This window comes from Rhinopithecus bieti, unplaced genomic scaffold (assembly GCF_001698545.2).
Source record: "Rhinopithecus bieti isolate Rb0 unplaced genomic scaffold, ASM169854v2 scaffold_5882, whole genome shotgun sequence".
NCBI lineage: Eukaryota > Metazoa > Chordata > Mammalia > Primates > Cercopithecidae > Rhinopithecus > Rhinopithecus bieti.
In genome coordinates this window covers 1,575,491-1,589,820 of record NW_016805188.1, presented here as the reverse complement: position 1 = coordinate 1,589,820, position 14,330 = coordinate 1,575,491, and the positions used below count along the sequence as shown (strand labels likewise).

At 35.2% G+C, this 14,330-nt stretch overlaps 1 protein-coding gene across 2 annotated transcripts in view; it reads right to left on the bottom strand.

Annotated features, from left to right (window-relative positions):
- SP4 (Sp4 transcription factor) overlaps positions 1 to 14,330 on the bottom strand; it is an 88,334-nt gene that overhangs the window by 25,942 nt on the left and 48,062 nt on the right. For both annotated transcript variants that reach the window (XM_017871550.1, XM_017871551.1), the window contains exons 4-5: positions 13,314 to 13,542; positions 8,525 to 8,724 (exon numbers count right to left, since the gene is read on the bottom strand). In XM_017871550.1, coding sequence (XP_017727039.1) covers positions 8,525 to 8,724; positions 13,314 to 13,542 — 429 coding nt within the window. The remainder of the gene's footprint in view (positions 1 to 8,524; positions 8,725 to 13,313; positions 13,543 to 14,330) is intronic.

Sequence of the window (14,330 nt, the reverse complement as noted above, 5' to 3'; positions counted from 1 at the left end):
AAAAAAAAAAAAAAAAAAAAAAGGTGTTATCTGATAATTCCGAAATCTAGATCATCTTGACATCTGTTATCGTCTCTCTTAATAAAAAGTCACCTTTACGTGGCTCATAGTATGTTGAGTAATTTTGGATTGTATCCTGGACATTTTGGACACTATATTGTAGAGATTTTAGGTCCTGTTAAAAATCCTCTGGAGAATGTTTTCGTTTTAGCAGGCACTCAACCCATTTAGGTTCAGACTAAAAGTTCCACCTTGCCCTCTTTGAGCAGCAGTTCCAACATTAATTCACTTTTCAAAGGCTTTGTTATGCTTTTTGTCTGTGCTCAGCACATGCTGGGAATTGGATGGTGGTTTTTAAGATGTTCAGTTCTTGAGGCCTTGGCTGTGGTTCTTGTGTCTGTGCTGTGCACAAAATGCTCAAGGTTGAGTCCAGCGCAAGGTTGAACTCAGGACTTCTTTTGATCCACACATAGAATTAGGGAGCATCTTTTATATCGGTCTCAAAATTTCCCCTATGCCTTTCCAACCTGCAGTTGTCTCTCTTTCTAGTTCCTCCGACTAGAAAAGCCAAGTTACTGAGGGCTCCCATAATGTTCTGCACTTATACCACGACTGGGATCACATTCAGAGTAGAAGTGGCAAGACAGAAAAATGATGTTGATTTCCCTCAAATTTGTTGGAAAACAGTCCCTATTTTCTAGTTCCTCTAGCCAGAGATATGGGTATTTTCTAGTTTTTTTGGTGCCTATGCTGCTACTATTTCAGTGTAATCTGCAAATGGAACTGGTTTTGGAGCACAAAGGCCCCTTTTCTTGCCTTTCTGGCTAGATACAAGAGGTTTCTCTTAGATTGTTTGCTACCTGTACCTCCTATGCAGTGCCCACAGGGTCAAACCTGGTAGACAAAGGAGGGAAAAAGATCTCGATGAAATGAACACATATGAAATTCAAGTTTTGAATTCATTTTTCAATTGCCTGCTATAGTTTGCTTTTCACTGTCCTCATTTAGATACTTAAGAAAGCAAGTAAGTAAACCTGTCCAGAGTTTTTAGTGTAGTAAATGGAACAGACAAGTTGTAGATAACTTGGTCCATTTTGGCCGACAGTGGACTCAAAGGGCAACAGGTTTGACTGTTTCACATACTAATTAGAACATTTATATAAGAAAATTCTGGGGATGGGTACTGTGGCTTACACCTATAATCCCAGTACTTTGAGAGGCTGAGGTGGGAGGATCACTTGAGGCTAGGAGTTTAAGACCAGCCTGGCCAACATAGCAAAACCCCATCTTTACCAAAAAAAAAAAAAAAAAAAAAATTAGCTGGGTGTAGTGGTGTGGGCCTGTAAGTCCCAGCTACTCAGGAGGCTGAGGTGGAAGGATTGTGGTCCCAGGAGGTCAAGGCTGCAGTGAGCTATGATCACATCACTGGGTTCTGGCCTGGCTGACAGAGTGATATGGTCTCAGAAGCAACAAAAACAACAAAATTCTGGGAGAAAACGTCAATGCAATTGATGGAGTTTTCTGTTTCATCTGTTTTGATCAAATATTCCTTATTTTGTTAAAAAAAAAAAAAGGAAGTTTCATTCCCAAATGAATTTTACAGAATCTGTTTCATTTCCACTTAAGTTTATAATTATTGATACAATTATAAATACATTTAACTTTATATAAAATTGTATCCTGGCTAAAACTCTCAGTCGTCATATAGAACCTATATTGAGGTGCACAAGATTTTTTAGGGACTCTTCTGAAAAATATTTTTTCTTAGCTGGTGAAAAGAATTTGAGGTATGGTTAAAGATGTAACCTCCCTATAACACTAGTTACTAAAAATCATTCCTAGATTGCCTTACTGCTAAGCGGACTATGAATGGCAAATAAAACAGTCCAGTAAGTAGGCAAAGTATCTACAATAAAATATTCACAAAGTACACGATATTAGCACATGTAACATAAAGTGTGCATATCTATATGACATTTTATTATAGACATTATCCATTAGTTATACCATTATAGTATTTCCAAGTTAAGGTAATTTTTTTTTTTTTTTAAGAGACAGGATCTCGTTATATTGCCCAGACTGGAGTGCAGCAGCTATTCATGGGATCAAAGGCACTATAACCTCGAACTCCTAGCACAAGCAGTTCTCCCACCTCAGCCTCCTGAGTAGCTGGGGCTATAGGTGTGCACCACTGCACCTGGCTAAATGTAACCCTTTAAAGTTCAAGAGAGCAGCATGATTACATCTGTTTATTTTATTCTCCCCACTGAGACACCCATTAAAATAATAGCAAAGGCATAAAAGGGTTAAATCTACAATAACAAAAAAAAAAAAAAAAAAGGAAAGGAAGTCCATCAACAAAACAATGATTGTATCAAATGTCTGCAAACTAGAATAGAAATTATCAAGGAAGAGAATATGTTCTAGAAGAGTCAGTGTGTCTTCTGCTGGGTGGGAGACATGGAACATAAAACAGAAAATTAAAGTCCGTACATAGACTATAACTACTATCAAAAAATTGGGGCAAAATATTAAAGATTTGTATCTAATTAAAACACAGTTGCACAGCATATTATTGTATTTTGGTAATTAGGCAACTTCCAGTGTAACACAGTGTCCCACCCAGTTGCCTAAAATAAAAGCCACTAGCTCAGCAGAGGCAGTGGTTCACACTTATAACCCCAACACTGTGGGAGGCTGAGGAGGATGGATTGCTTGAGCTCAGGAGTTCAAGACCAGCCTGGGCAACACTGAGAAAATACGTCTCTGCAAAAAATACAAAAATCAGCCAGGTGTGGTGGTGTGCACCTGTGGTCCCAGCTACTCAGAAGGCTGAGGTGTGAGGACCACCTGAGCCTGGGAGGTGAAGGAGGTTGCAGTGAGCTGTGATGGTGCCAGTGAACTCCAGCCTGGGTGACAGAGAGAGACTCTGTCTCAAAAATACTAGCTCATAAAGTTTTCAAAATCTTTCACTTAAGATTTCATCAAATCACTACCACCACCACCATCATCATCAACTTGAACAAAAACCAAGAATCAGTGGACAATTCAGGAACGCCTACAACACTGGAAAAAGCAAGATACAGACAGATCATCCTGGAGGAAACATAAAGTTCTAGATTAAAAACTCAGATAATTTCAGCAAGTACCTGCATTCATACAACGAGAACAAGATACAGTAAAACAAAACAAAACCCACCAACAATGATGGAATGCTCTACTGGAAATTAAAATGCAATTCAATAGAAATATCTGAAGGTAAAGTTAAGAAATTTCATGGAAAATAAAATGGTAAAGAGACAAAATATGTAAGAGAAAAGTTGTAAGACCAAAAAAAAAATCAACCTAGAGATTCCAAAATATGTCTACTAATAGCCGAGAGAGAGAGAGAGAGAGAGAGGGAGAGAGAGAGAGAGACAGAGAGAGAGAGAGGTGGCCCACAGTACAACTCATTAGCACAACAAATAAAAACCTATCCTTAAGATACATCATTATGAAATTAGCAGAACACCACAGATTAAAAGGTGCCCTTAGAGTTAAAAACAAAACAGGGGCACTTCAAGAAGACACAGGAAATAATGTGAAAGACCTTCCAATGGCCAAAGGTGAAACAATTTGAGCAAAAAAATGATAGTATTGAATTGTAACCCAAAGAACAAAAGAAATACTCATGAGACCATACCAATGTAAATAAATGATTGCATAAATAAATAATTGGAGAAGAAAGTATAAGTGGTACGAAGAACAAGGAAAACTGAAAATGACCTTTAAAACATCACAGTAATAACTGCTGCAGGCAAGATCCACTGAGGCATGCTAAAAGTGAAGCTTTAGTATTTTATTTGTAAAAAAGCCCCCCAAACTCCTCTAAAATAGTAATTATTGTGGTGGCTTTAACCTATGTCCACAAATTCTTCACTACTTCTCCCTTCAGAAGGTGAAGCTTAATTCTGTTTCCTTGAATGTGGACTGAATTTAGTGACTTGCTTCTAACAAACAATATGGAAAGAGAGAAACCGTAACTTTACAGTGAAGAAATGTGGCACACCCTACATTAACCAATGCATCAGGATTAACATCACCAATAATGAGATAGTCACATTACATACCTCCTCTTATATGATGTGATGAGAAAGACACTAATGTGCTATTCTTTTCATGACAATTCATGACCTTAGTCTAATCATTAGAAAACATTAGACAAACCCAAATTGAGAGACATTCTAAAAATACAGAACCTACTAACTTTCAAATGTGTCCAGGTGATAAAAGACAAGGACCAGGAAAAGTCACGGATTGCAGGAGACCAACAAAACATGACAAATAAATGCAGTGTGTTATTCCAGACTGAATCCTGGAAAATAAAAGGTATATTGGTGGAAAGTGTAATTAATAGTATTGTAACAATGTTAATTTCTTAATTTTCATAAGGTACTGTGGTTATACAAGAAGTTTACATTAAGGGAAACTTGGTGAATGATATGAGAACTCTATGTTACCTTTGCAACTCTTCTCTAAGTGTAAAATTATTTCAAAATAAAAATAAAGTTGCAGGGGAGAAATCAGGTCACCTACAGGAAAAAAAAAAAAAGAAAAAAATAACAAACATCTTGCTGATAAAACATATGAAAGAAAACAATAGAGCTGTGACAATGTTTTAAGAGAATATAATTTTCAATCTAAACTACTATATTAGTCAAACAACCAAATTAAGCAGAAAGACAAAATAAAGAATTCTTTAGACAAATTTACTTCCCCATCCTTTTGTATCTCAGCACTTCAGCACGTTTTCCAGCAATGAAGAGAGTAGACTAAGAAAAATGAAAACACGAGATCTTGAGAACCAATATGAGATTCAAATGAACAGAGAAGAAAAATCTCAAGACAATACCCGTGCAACAGGTCTACAGAAGAAACTGTTCATTTTCATTAGAAAGATGGAAGGCTCCAGAAAAAAAGGAAAAGGAAAACGTGAATGCAATCCACATTGTTCTTAAAAACTTGAAATAACAAAAGACTATTTCAGGTAAATTAAACAATACAAGAAAAAAAAAGACATAGTCTAACTCTATTGGAAACAGAGTGGTGAGTTAAGAGAGAATGTCTGTCTAGCCTGCAAACAGTTTTTCAAAGGAATCTTAATGTCTTCAGATGGTGCAAAGTGAAGTAAATCCTCAATTCTATATGAAAGAATTCAATAGACAGTATCAAATATTGATAGATCAATAAATAACAGCATGTAAGTATATGATTTAGATACGTGGCAGTCATCCTAGAAAGAACAAAAAAGCACAAAATAGTTAAAATAGTTAGGTATGATTTTCTCTGCAAAGCAGGACGGGGGTAGGGCAAAGAGCCTCCTTACTACAGTAAGCTCTTCTGTGATTTTTAAATACGATATGCATGTATTGTTTTGAAAACCTTTTAAAATTTTTTAAAAAGCAAACAGATCACTATTTTCAGCAGTGAATACAAATAACTCCATTCATTCACAGCCAAGTCAGTAAGTTTCTATTTATAGTAGTGGTTAGACATCAAATAAAGCATAGTTCTTGCTATGAATGGTTAAGGCTTTCAACTTAACATATTAAATGCTTAATCAATACTTATTTCAAAATATATTTTTTCATATTCTTTTAGACAAATTTAACAAACACTTAGGATTTACTGTGTTAAATCTTTAAAAGTAACAATGTTAAGTATAGTGATATTAAACTTAATATTTTTTAGTGTCAACCTGTTTTAGACAATTTTATGTGTATTTAAGATGTCTGAACCACTGAAAGTAAGCTTAAAGTATATTCGATTATGAATTGTCAATCCAGTAGATGATAACAATGGTGTGAATCTTTTTTTTTAAAGATATGCCCCAAATCAAAACATGTGGTTTTGAAGTATATGTATATATAAATTATTGAATAAATTTGTTTTGTGTATCTGCAAGTGTGTGGATATGTAAGAGAGAGGGACTTTACCAACTCATCATTTCTCAGACAAAATGATGTAATCATTTTGTAAGGTTCCAAATCAAACAAAGCAGCAAATTTTCTTAGCTTCCCTAACGTATCCCACTGCTAATCTGGGGAGGAAACACTGCGTCCTTTCATACAGACACAAATAGTAGAGTATTTTTCCAAAACAGATGTCAACAATTGGTATGGGATTAACTTTTTTAATCAATCACATTTGAAAACGTCAATGGTGTGGTACAGTACTATACAGAAAGAATTCAAATTATCTTTTTTAAAATTAAAATTCATAGCTTTACTATAATGCTAACTTTTTCAGGGATTGTGACGCTATACTAACACAGGGTGAGCATCCCTAATACAAAAATCTAAAATCCAAATTGCTCCAAAATCTGAAACTTTTGAGTGTTGACATGATTCCACAAGTAGAAAATTCCACACATAAGTACTTAATATGAACTTTGTTTCACACATAAAATTATTAAAAATATTGTATAAGATCACCTTCAGTCTATATGTATAAGGTATATATGAAACACAAATGAATCCCCAAAGTATTGCATTGTGTACACGCAAAATCTGAAAAAATCCGAAACCCAAACATTTCTAGTCCCAAGCATTTCAGATAAGGGGTACTCAATCTGTACTCATTTGTATTACTACTTTATGTGTATATCAAATTAACTTTATATTTACCATTTTTAATATTTCATAATTTTTCTTTTCTAATACTACTTTCTAATCTTAAAATGGAGCTAATTTCTATGCCAGTGTTGCTGTTAGAACAGAATGAAATCATATATTCAAAATATCTGACTATAATATAGCAGCTAATTTAGAAATGTCAGTTTTATTCCTCCTTTTGTCCCACATGTATCTTGGCACAGGTTTAAAGTATAATTCAATAATTTATTGAAATTAATTTATTCAATAACGAAATACTGAGTCACAAATTCTAAATATTCTGAAAAGGGTAGGTGTTCTGGGGAAAAAAAAAAGAAAGAAAGAAAAGAGAGAGAGAGAGGGAGGGAAGGAAGGAAAGAAGGAAGGGAGGGAGGGAGGGAGGGAGGGAAGAAGGAAGGAAAATTGCCCAACCAGAAGTCGAGACTTAATATAAAACCACAGTTATTAGTACAGTAAGAGCACTGGTGTAGGAACTGGCAGATAGATAAAAACTTCAAAATACAGAAACCAGAAATTGAACCACACTTAAAAGAGACATTATGTAAAAGAGGACAATCAATAGAGACAGAAAGGGCTATTTAAGAAATGGCTCTCCATACGGAAGAAAAATAAAATTATATCCTCATTTCATTCCATCAACAAAAAGAATCTTGAGCTGATAAGACTAGCAATAGTCCTTTACTGAAAGGGAAAAGTATAACCTGCAAATCATATAAATAAGGAAAACCTCTGAAAGAAAAATGAGAACCAGAATAATAAACAAAGCCATAAGTGACCAATATACATAGGAAAGATGCTTAATCTCACGGATAAACATGAAAACGCAAATTTTAAAATGAGAAACAATTTTAGATTGACAAAAACTTTCAAGGCCTGACACTATTGGGTACTGGTGAGCACAAAGTGGAAACTGTCAATCATTGCTAGTGAAATAGCCACTGTAGAGACTCTTTAGCCATTACCTAGGAAAACCAAACATATACATTCTCTATGATCCAATAATTCCACTTCTCACACATGTTCTCATCATCTAAGTCTGTGAGAGCACACACACACAAAAACCCTAGCAATAACCTCAAACAGTATGGGAATGAATACAGTGTGGTAGAATCATGTGATAAAATATTATGTAGCAGTTCAAGGAAATACATATATGCAAATATACATATATGTACAAACTTACAGATATGAAAACAAGTGAAATTTATAATTCTGCAACATTGTAACATTTCATAATATACACAAAACAGTTTATATGTAGATCCATTAATCATATACGAAAGAGTATAAAATGTGTACATAAAACTTAGACACATTAGACTTATAGTAGCTGTAGTCTTTGAAAGGTGAAAGGGTAAAGATGATGTTCACTTTACAAGTGCTTTGCTTTATTTAAAACAAAACCCAGAAAATATAATATTAACAACTGTCCATTCTGAGTGAGGGTTGTTAGACAGATGTTTATTATACTATTCTTGACACTTTGGTGAATTTTCTGGACTTGTTTAAAAAAAAAAAAAACTAAATGAAAGTCCCTATTAAGATCATAATTCAACTCTTTTCACCTATTTAAACACTTATGAAAAATAATGTAGTATGATTTCAACATGCTAAGAATACAATATAAACAAATGGAATAAATTCCCAGTCTCATAAATATGCTGATAAAGTTTACAAAAAGTAGAATAAAATGTATCTCAGAAATGAGGTTAAAAATGTTCATCTTAAACATCTTCCATATAACTGCTAAAGTAAATGCCTTCTCCTCCATTTGCATATTTCCAATGTGATAGCTAAACTATCACTAAAACTGACATGTAAAAACTGAAGAAATAAGTAAAAAGTACAAGTCCTAAAATAAACCAACTAACCTGTATGGGTTCTTCTATGTCTCTGGAGCTCATCACTCCTTGTGAATCTTTTGCCGCAAAACATCCAGTTGCATATAAAAGGTCTTTCTCCAGTATGCCAGCGAAGATGTGCTCGTAAATGAGATGTTTTGCCATAAACTTTACCACATCCTTCAATATGACAGATATGTTGCTTCTTTTTTCCTGGTTCATTACTGCCTCTAGCAAAAAGAAAAACCAAACATTAATTACATTGCCAAATAACAGACTTACAATTACAGGAAAATTAAAAAGAATCAAGGTAATTAAATGGTACTTCTCTGAATAGGTTTGTTGGATCATGATGCCGTAACTGTAGCTAAAATCAGAAAATTTTCAATTAAAGAAAAAATAAAACAAGTGTGTGTACCAAACTGCTATGAAAATGTGTTAATCTCATGGAGTTTACGCTCTACTATGGACTCATGTTCCTTTCATAGTGGGCTCTTCCCTTGGGAAAAAAATTTCTCTAAGCCTTTCAAAACACTTGAAACTTCTCTAAAATTTCAAAAGGATTGGCTAAGTCCAGTTAAAAGTGTAAGATGCAGAGTTTCGTTTCCAGCAGGACAGTGTGAGGAGTTTCATGGATCTCTTTCCCAGAGAAAATTATAAAAAAGCAAAAAATACCATTTAAAGTCTCTGGAAATGGTCCTAAAAGCAAATAAAGAAACATTTATTCAAGAAAATCTCACAGAAATTGGTAAGAACAGTACGAGTCTGTGGTATTTGAACCAAGACTCTCTCCTTCCCTACTTCCTCCCACCTCCACACAGGAACATTAGACACTGGTGCAGCCAAGAATATGATTCCTACTCTTCCCCCCTCCCGGTCAGAGAGCTATGGCCCTAGGAGGGGCAAGATGTCTGCATTTCTTATTTTACTATTGGTTACCTGTTGCTAAGTTCCAGGCAAGTGTAGCAGAACCCAGTCCTTAGCCCTGGGACATAGGCTCTACCTTGGATGTGGCATGATGAAAATACTGGGGTCCAGGTTGCCGTTGACCTGGCCCATTCATAGTTCATAAAGTCAAAGTTCTAAGCCAGAAGAGGCCAGTTGAGAAGACCTGAGGCTACTGCTGCCCCTGCAACCAGGCACTCAGCTCTTAAAGCAGAGTTGTCACTCAGAGAGAAATGAGCCACTGTCTCAACCTCTAGCTCAAGAGCCATAACCCAGAAACACCATAAAACAAAGAGCTCCAAATCTCTTCCCAAAGGAACTGACTTCATTTGCCAGACAATGTGAAGAAGTTCAAGCCTAAGGGTACTCTTAAAAAAAGTAGAGATTGTTCCAAAGGCAGTTAATTGGGAGAAGACTAACAGATTCACTGGAAATAAAGGCTTAACTACAGGCTGGCTAGTTTGCCAGACAGAAGTGAGAAGAGGCTGTGAAGAACCTTCTTAGGGTCAGAATAAATGTCAAACATTGAGATTCTTGGGAAAAGTAAGCAAAACTAACAAACTAACAAGCTAGACTGACCAGGAAAATAAGACTCAAATTATTAGAATGAGAAATCAAAGAGAAGATATCACCACCAACCTTACAGAAACAAAAAGGATTACAAAAGAATACCATGAACAATTCTATGCCAATTACTTGGGTAACTCAGATGAGATGGACAAATTCCTAGAAAAATATGGACCAAAATACTAAAACTGACTCAGGAACAAATGATCAATCAGAATAAACCTACAACAAGCAACTAGACTGAATTAGTAATTAAAACTACCCATATGAAAAGCCTAAGAACAGACAGCTTCACTGGTAAATTCCACAAAACATTTAAAGAATTAATACCAGTTTGGAGGGAATACTTTCCAATTCATTCTATGAGGCCGGTATTATTATCAAAATCAGATAAAAACATTACAAAAAAAGAAAACCACAGACATATCTCTTATGAATATGGATGCAAAAATCCTCAAAAAAAATACAAGCACGCTGTCAACATTGTACCAGAGGGTCCAGACAGAGAAATTAAGTAAGAAAAAGAAACAGAACTCCTGCAGAAAGGAAAAAGTAAAAGTTATCTCTGTTCACAGATTCCATGACCTCATACATAGAAATTCTAGACTCCACTAAAACACAAACAAACAAACAAAAAAAACTGTTATAACTAATCAAAAAGTTCAGCAAAAGTTGCAGGATACAAGATTAATACATTAAAAAAATATATTTCTACACAGTTGTAATGAACAACCAAGAAAACAGTTCAACTTATAACAGCATCAGAAATAAAATTGGAATTTAACAAAAGTACAAAATGTATACTTTGAAAACTATAAACCATTGATGAAAGAAGTTAAAGATTAAATAACCAGAAATACTTCCCATGTGCATGGACCAAAAGATGAAATATTATTAAGCAGGCAACAGTCCCCAAAGTGATCTACAGATTCAATGCAATTCCCATCAGAATACCATCTGGCTTCTTTGTCGAAATTGACAAACTGATTCTAAAATTCACACGGAATTGCAAGTGTCCCTAAAGAGTCAACACAATTTCGAAAAATAACAAAGTTGCAGGACTCACATTTCTCGATTTCAAAAGTTATTACAAATCCAAAGTACTCAAGACAGTGTGGTACTGATATAAAGACAGATATACAGATCGATGGAATAGAATTGAAAGTCCTGAAATAAATCCATGTTCTATGGTCAACTAATTTTTGACATGGGTGCCAAGAACATTCAATGGAGAAAGGAGAGTCTTTTCAACAAATGGTGTTTGATGAATCCTTACCTAACACCATATATAAAAATTAACCCCAAATTCATCAAAGACCTAAATGTAAGAGTAAAAACTATAAAATTATCTTAAAAAAAAAAAAAAAAACTAGGAATCTTAATGACTTTGGATTTGGCAATGAATTCTGACACAATACCAAAAGCAGAAGCAATAAAGGAAAATAGAAAACTCTAGACTTCAGAATCAAAACTTTGGTGCAAAGGCACTATCAAGAAAGTATAACGACAATTCACACAATGGGAGACAGTATTTTTCTCTTTTTTTTTTTTTTTTAGATGGAGTTTTGCTCTTTCACCCAGGCTGGAGTGCAGTGGCACCATCTCGGCTCACCGCAACCTCTGCCTCCTGGGTTCAAGCAATTCTCCTCCCTCAGCCTCCCGAGTTGCTGGGATTACAGGCACACGCCACCATGCTTGGCTAATTTTGTATTTTTAGTAGAGACGGGGTTTCTCCATGCCGGTCAGGCTGGTCTCGAACTCCTGACCTCAGGTGATCCACCTGCCTTGGCATCCCAAAGTGCTGGGATTACAGGCGTGAGCCACCATGCCCAGCCGGGAGACAATATTCTCAAATCATATATCTGATAAGGAACTTGTATCTAGAATATATAAAGAGACAATTCCATAATGAAAAATAACATAATTTAAAATGGGCAAAAGATCCAAATAAATATTTCTCCAAAGATACAAACATGGCCAATAAGAACAAGAAAAGATGCTTAATATCATTAGTAATCGGGAAAAACAAAACTGCAGTGAGGTATCACTTCAAACCCACTAGGATAGCTTTAATCATAAAGTCAGATAATGACAAGTACTGGCAATGATCTAGAGACTGGAACCCTCATACCCTATTGATGGAAATGTTAAATGGTGCAGCCATTTTGGAAAATAGTCTGTAAGTTCCTCAAATGGTTAAACACAGAGATACAATATGACCCAGAAATTCCATTTCTAGGTAATTTCATAAAAATACAAGAGAAATGAAAACATATGTCCACACAAACACTTGTACACAAATGTTTACTGCAGTATTATTCATAATGGCCAGTGGGTGGATAAAACCGAATGTTCTTCAAGTGACAGGATAAACAAAATATTGTATATCCATACAGAGAAATACTATTTGTCCCTAAAAAGGAATGAAGTACTGATCATGCTGTAATACGGCTGAACCTTGAAAACATTATGTTAAAAGAAACTAGTCACAAAAGTCACAATTCCATTTATATGAATTGTCCAGAATAAACAAATCTATAAAGACAGAAATTAGTTGTTTAGGATGGAAGGGTTGGGATGATAAGGGGGTGATGCTTAAAAGATACAGAATTTATTCTGGGGATGATGAAAACATTCTAAAATGGATTGTAGTCATGTCTACACAGCTCTGAATATATTAAAAAACCACTGAATTGTACACTTTAAATGGGTGAACTGTACGGTGTATGAGCGAGTTTTATATCAATAAAGTTATGTAAAAATTTTATGAAAAAATGGGCTGGGCACAGTGGCTCACACCTGTAATCCCAGCACTTGGGGGGCTGAGCTGGGTGGATCACCTGAGGTCAGGAGTTCGAGACCATCCTGACCGACATGGTAAAACCCTGTCTCTACTAAAAATACAAAAATTAGCCGGGTGTGGTGGCGGGCACCTATAATTAATCCCAGCTACTCGGAAGGCTGAGGAAGGAGAATCGCTTGAACCCAGGAGGTAGTAGAGGTTGCAGTGAGCCAAGATCACACTGTTGCACTCCAGCCTGGGCAGCAGAGTAAAACTCCATCTCATGGAGGGGGGGAGAAAAAAGAAAGAAAAAATATATTTTTAAAGTGTAAGGAACAAGGCGGAGGACCACTCAAGTTTCATTCCTAAAATAGCCTAACTTAATTCCCTTTCTAATATTATGTAACAACTTCTAGGGTATGAAGGTAATGAGGTTCTTGTGACCATCATTTCCAGCCAATCACTTGGTTTTAACTCCTGTTTTATGCCTTCCAAATAGACACAGTTGAAAAATAGAGCGTTTACCTTCCTTCTCCTTCCCTACAATTAGGACAGGAACAGGCAACTCTTCGAAGCCTCTTGCCAGGTTGTACCTCTTGATCAGAAGTTTGCTGGCCTTGCTGCAAATGCACTTGTGTGAGTTGGTCAGGACTAACAGCACCTATCGTGGCATTAGCAATTCCTCCAACTGCTACAGTTACAGGAGCTATAGTAGCTTGCTGGACTTTTACTCCATCTTGTCCTTGCTGCTGACCTAAAAAGGAAGAAAAAAAAAGATGTATTGTAATGTTTTCTACATCTAAAGAAAGGATTTAAAAAAAATTCCATGTGCATAAATTTTTTCTAACGATCTGTAAAGTACAAAAACTAAGGGGTTAATGGCTTATACTATGTCAATCCTTCTAAAATATAGTATTCTTAGTTAGTGGCTCAGGTTGCCTATGTATCTAGATGATGGAACTATATACATTTAACCCACTTTGGGACTTAATTTCTCTCTCCATCTATAAAATGAAGATAATAATACTTGCTACTTACCAACTCACTAAAATACCATGAGGACACATGAGTCTAAAAGCATTTTGAGATCCTAAGATAAAAGACGTTATATAAACACAAAGCTTTATTACCATTTCCACAGTAAGCAACATATCTCATCACAACAAGAAAATACAGAAGTGAAAAGTCACTAAACAAAGGATTAAGTTTTATGGACATCTTGCATTCCTAAATAGTTTAAATAAACCTCTCTTTATTGATTTGACTTTTTAAATTGTATACATAAAGTGGTTTTTAAAATGCAAAACCACCCAAGATTACTACATACTGTCACTGTAATCATAAAAAGACATTTAAGATATTATTACTTTATTCATTCATGTTATATAGCTTAGACTTCATCGCTCAGATTGGTATATATACCAGCGTGGCTTCTTCACTTTGGGAAAAATATAATAAATAATGCACAATAAAACAACAAAAAACTGTATTTGCATGGCTTAACATTATCCGGAAATACAATGCTCTTTTTTTTTTTTTTTT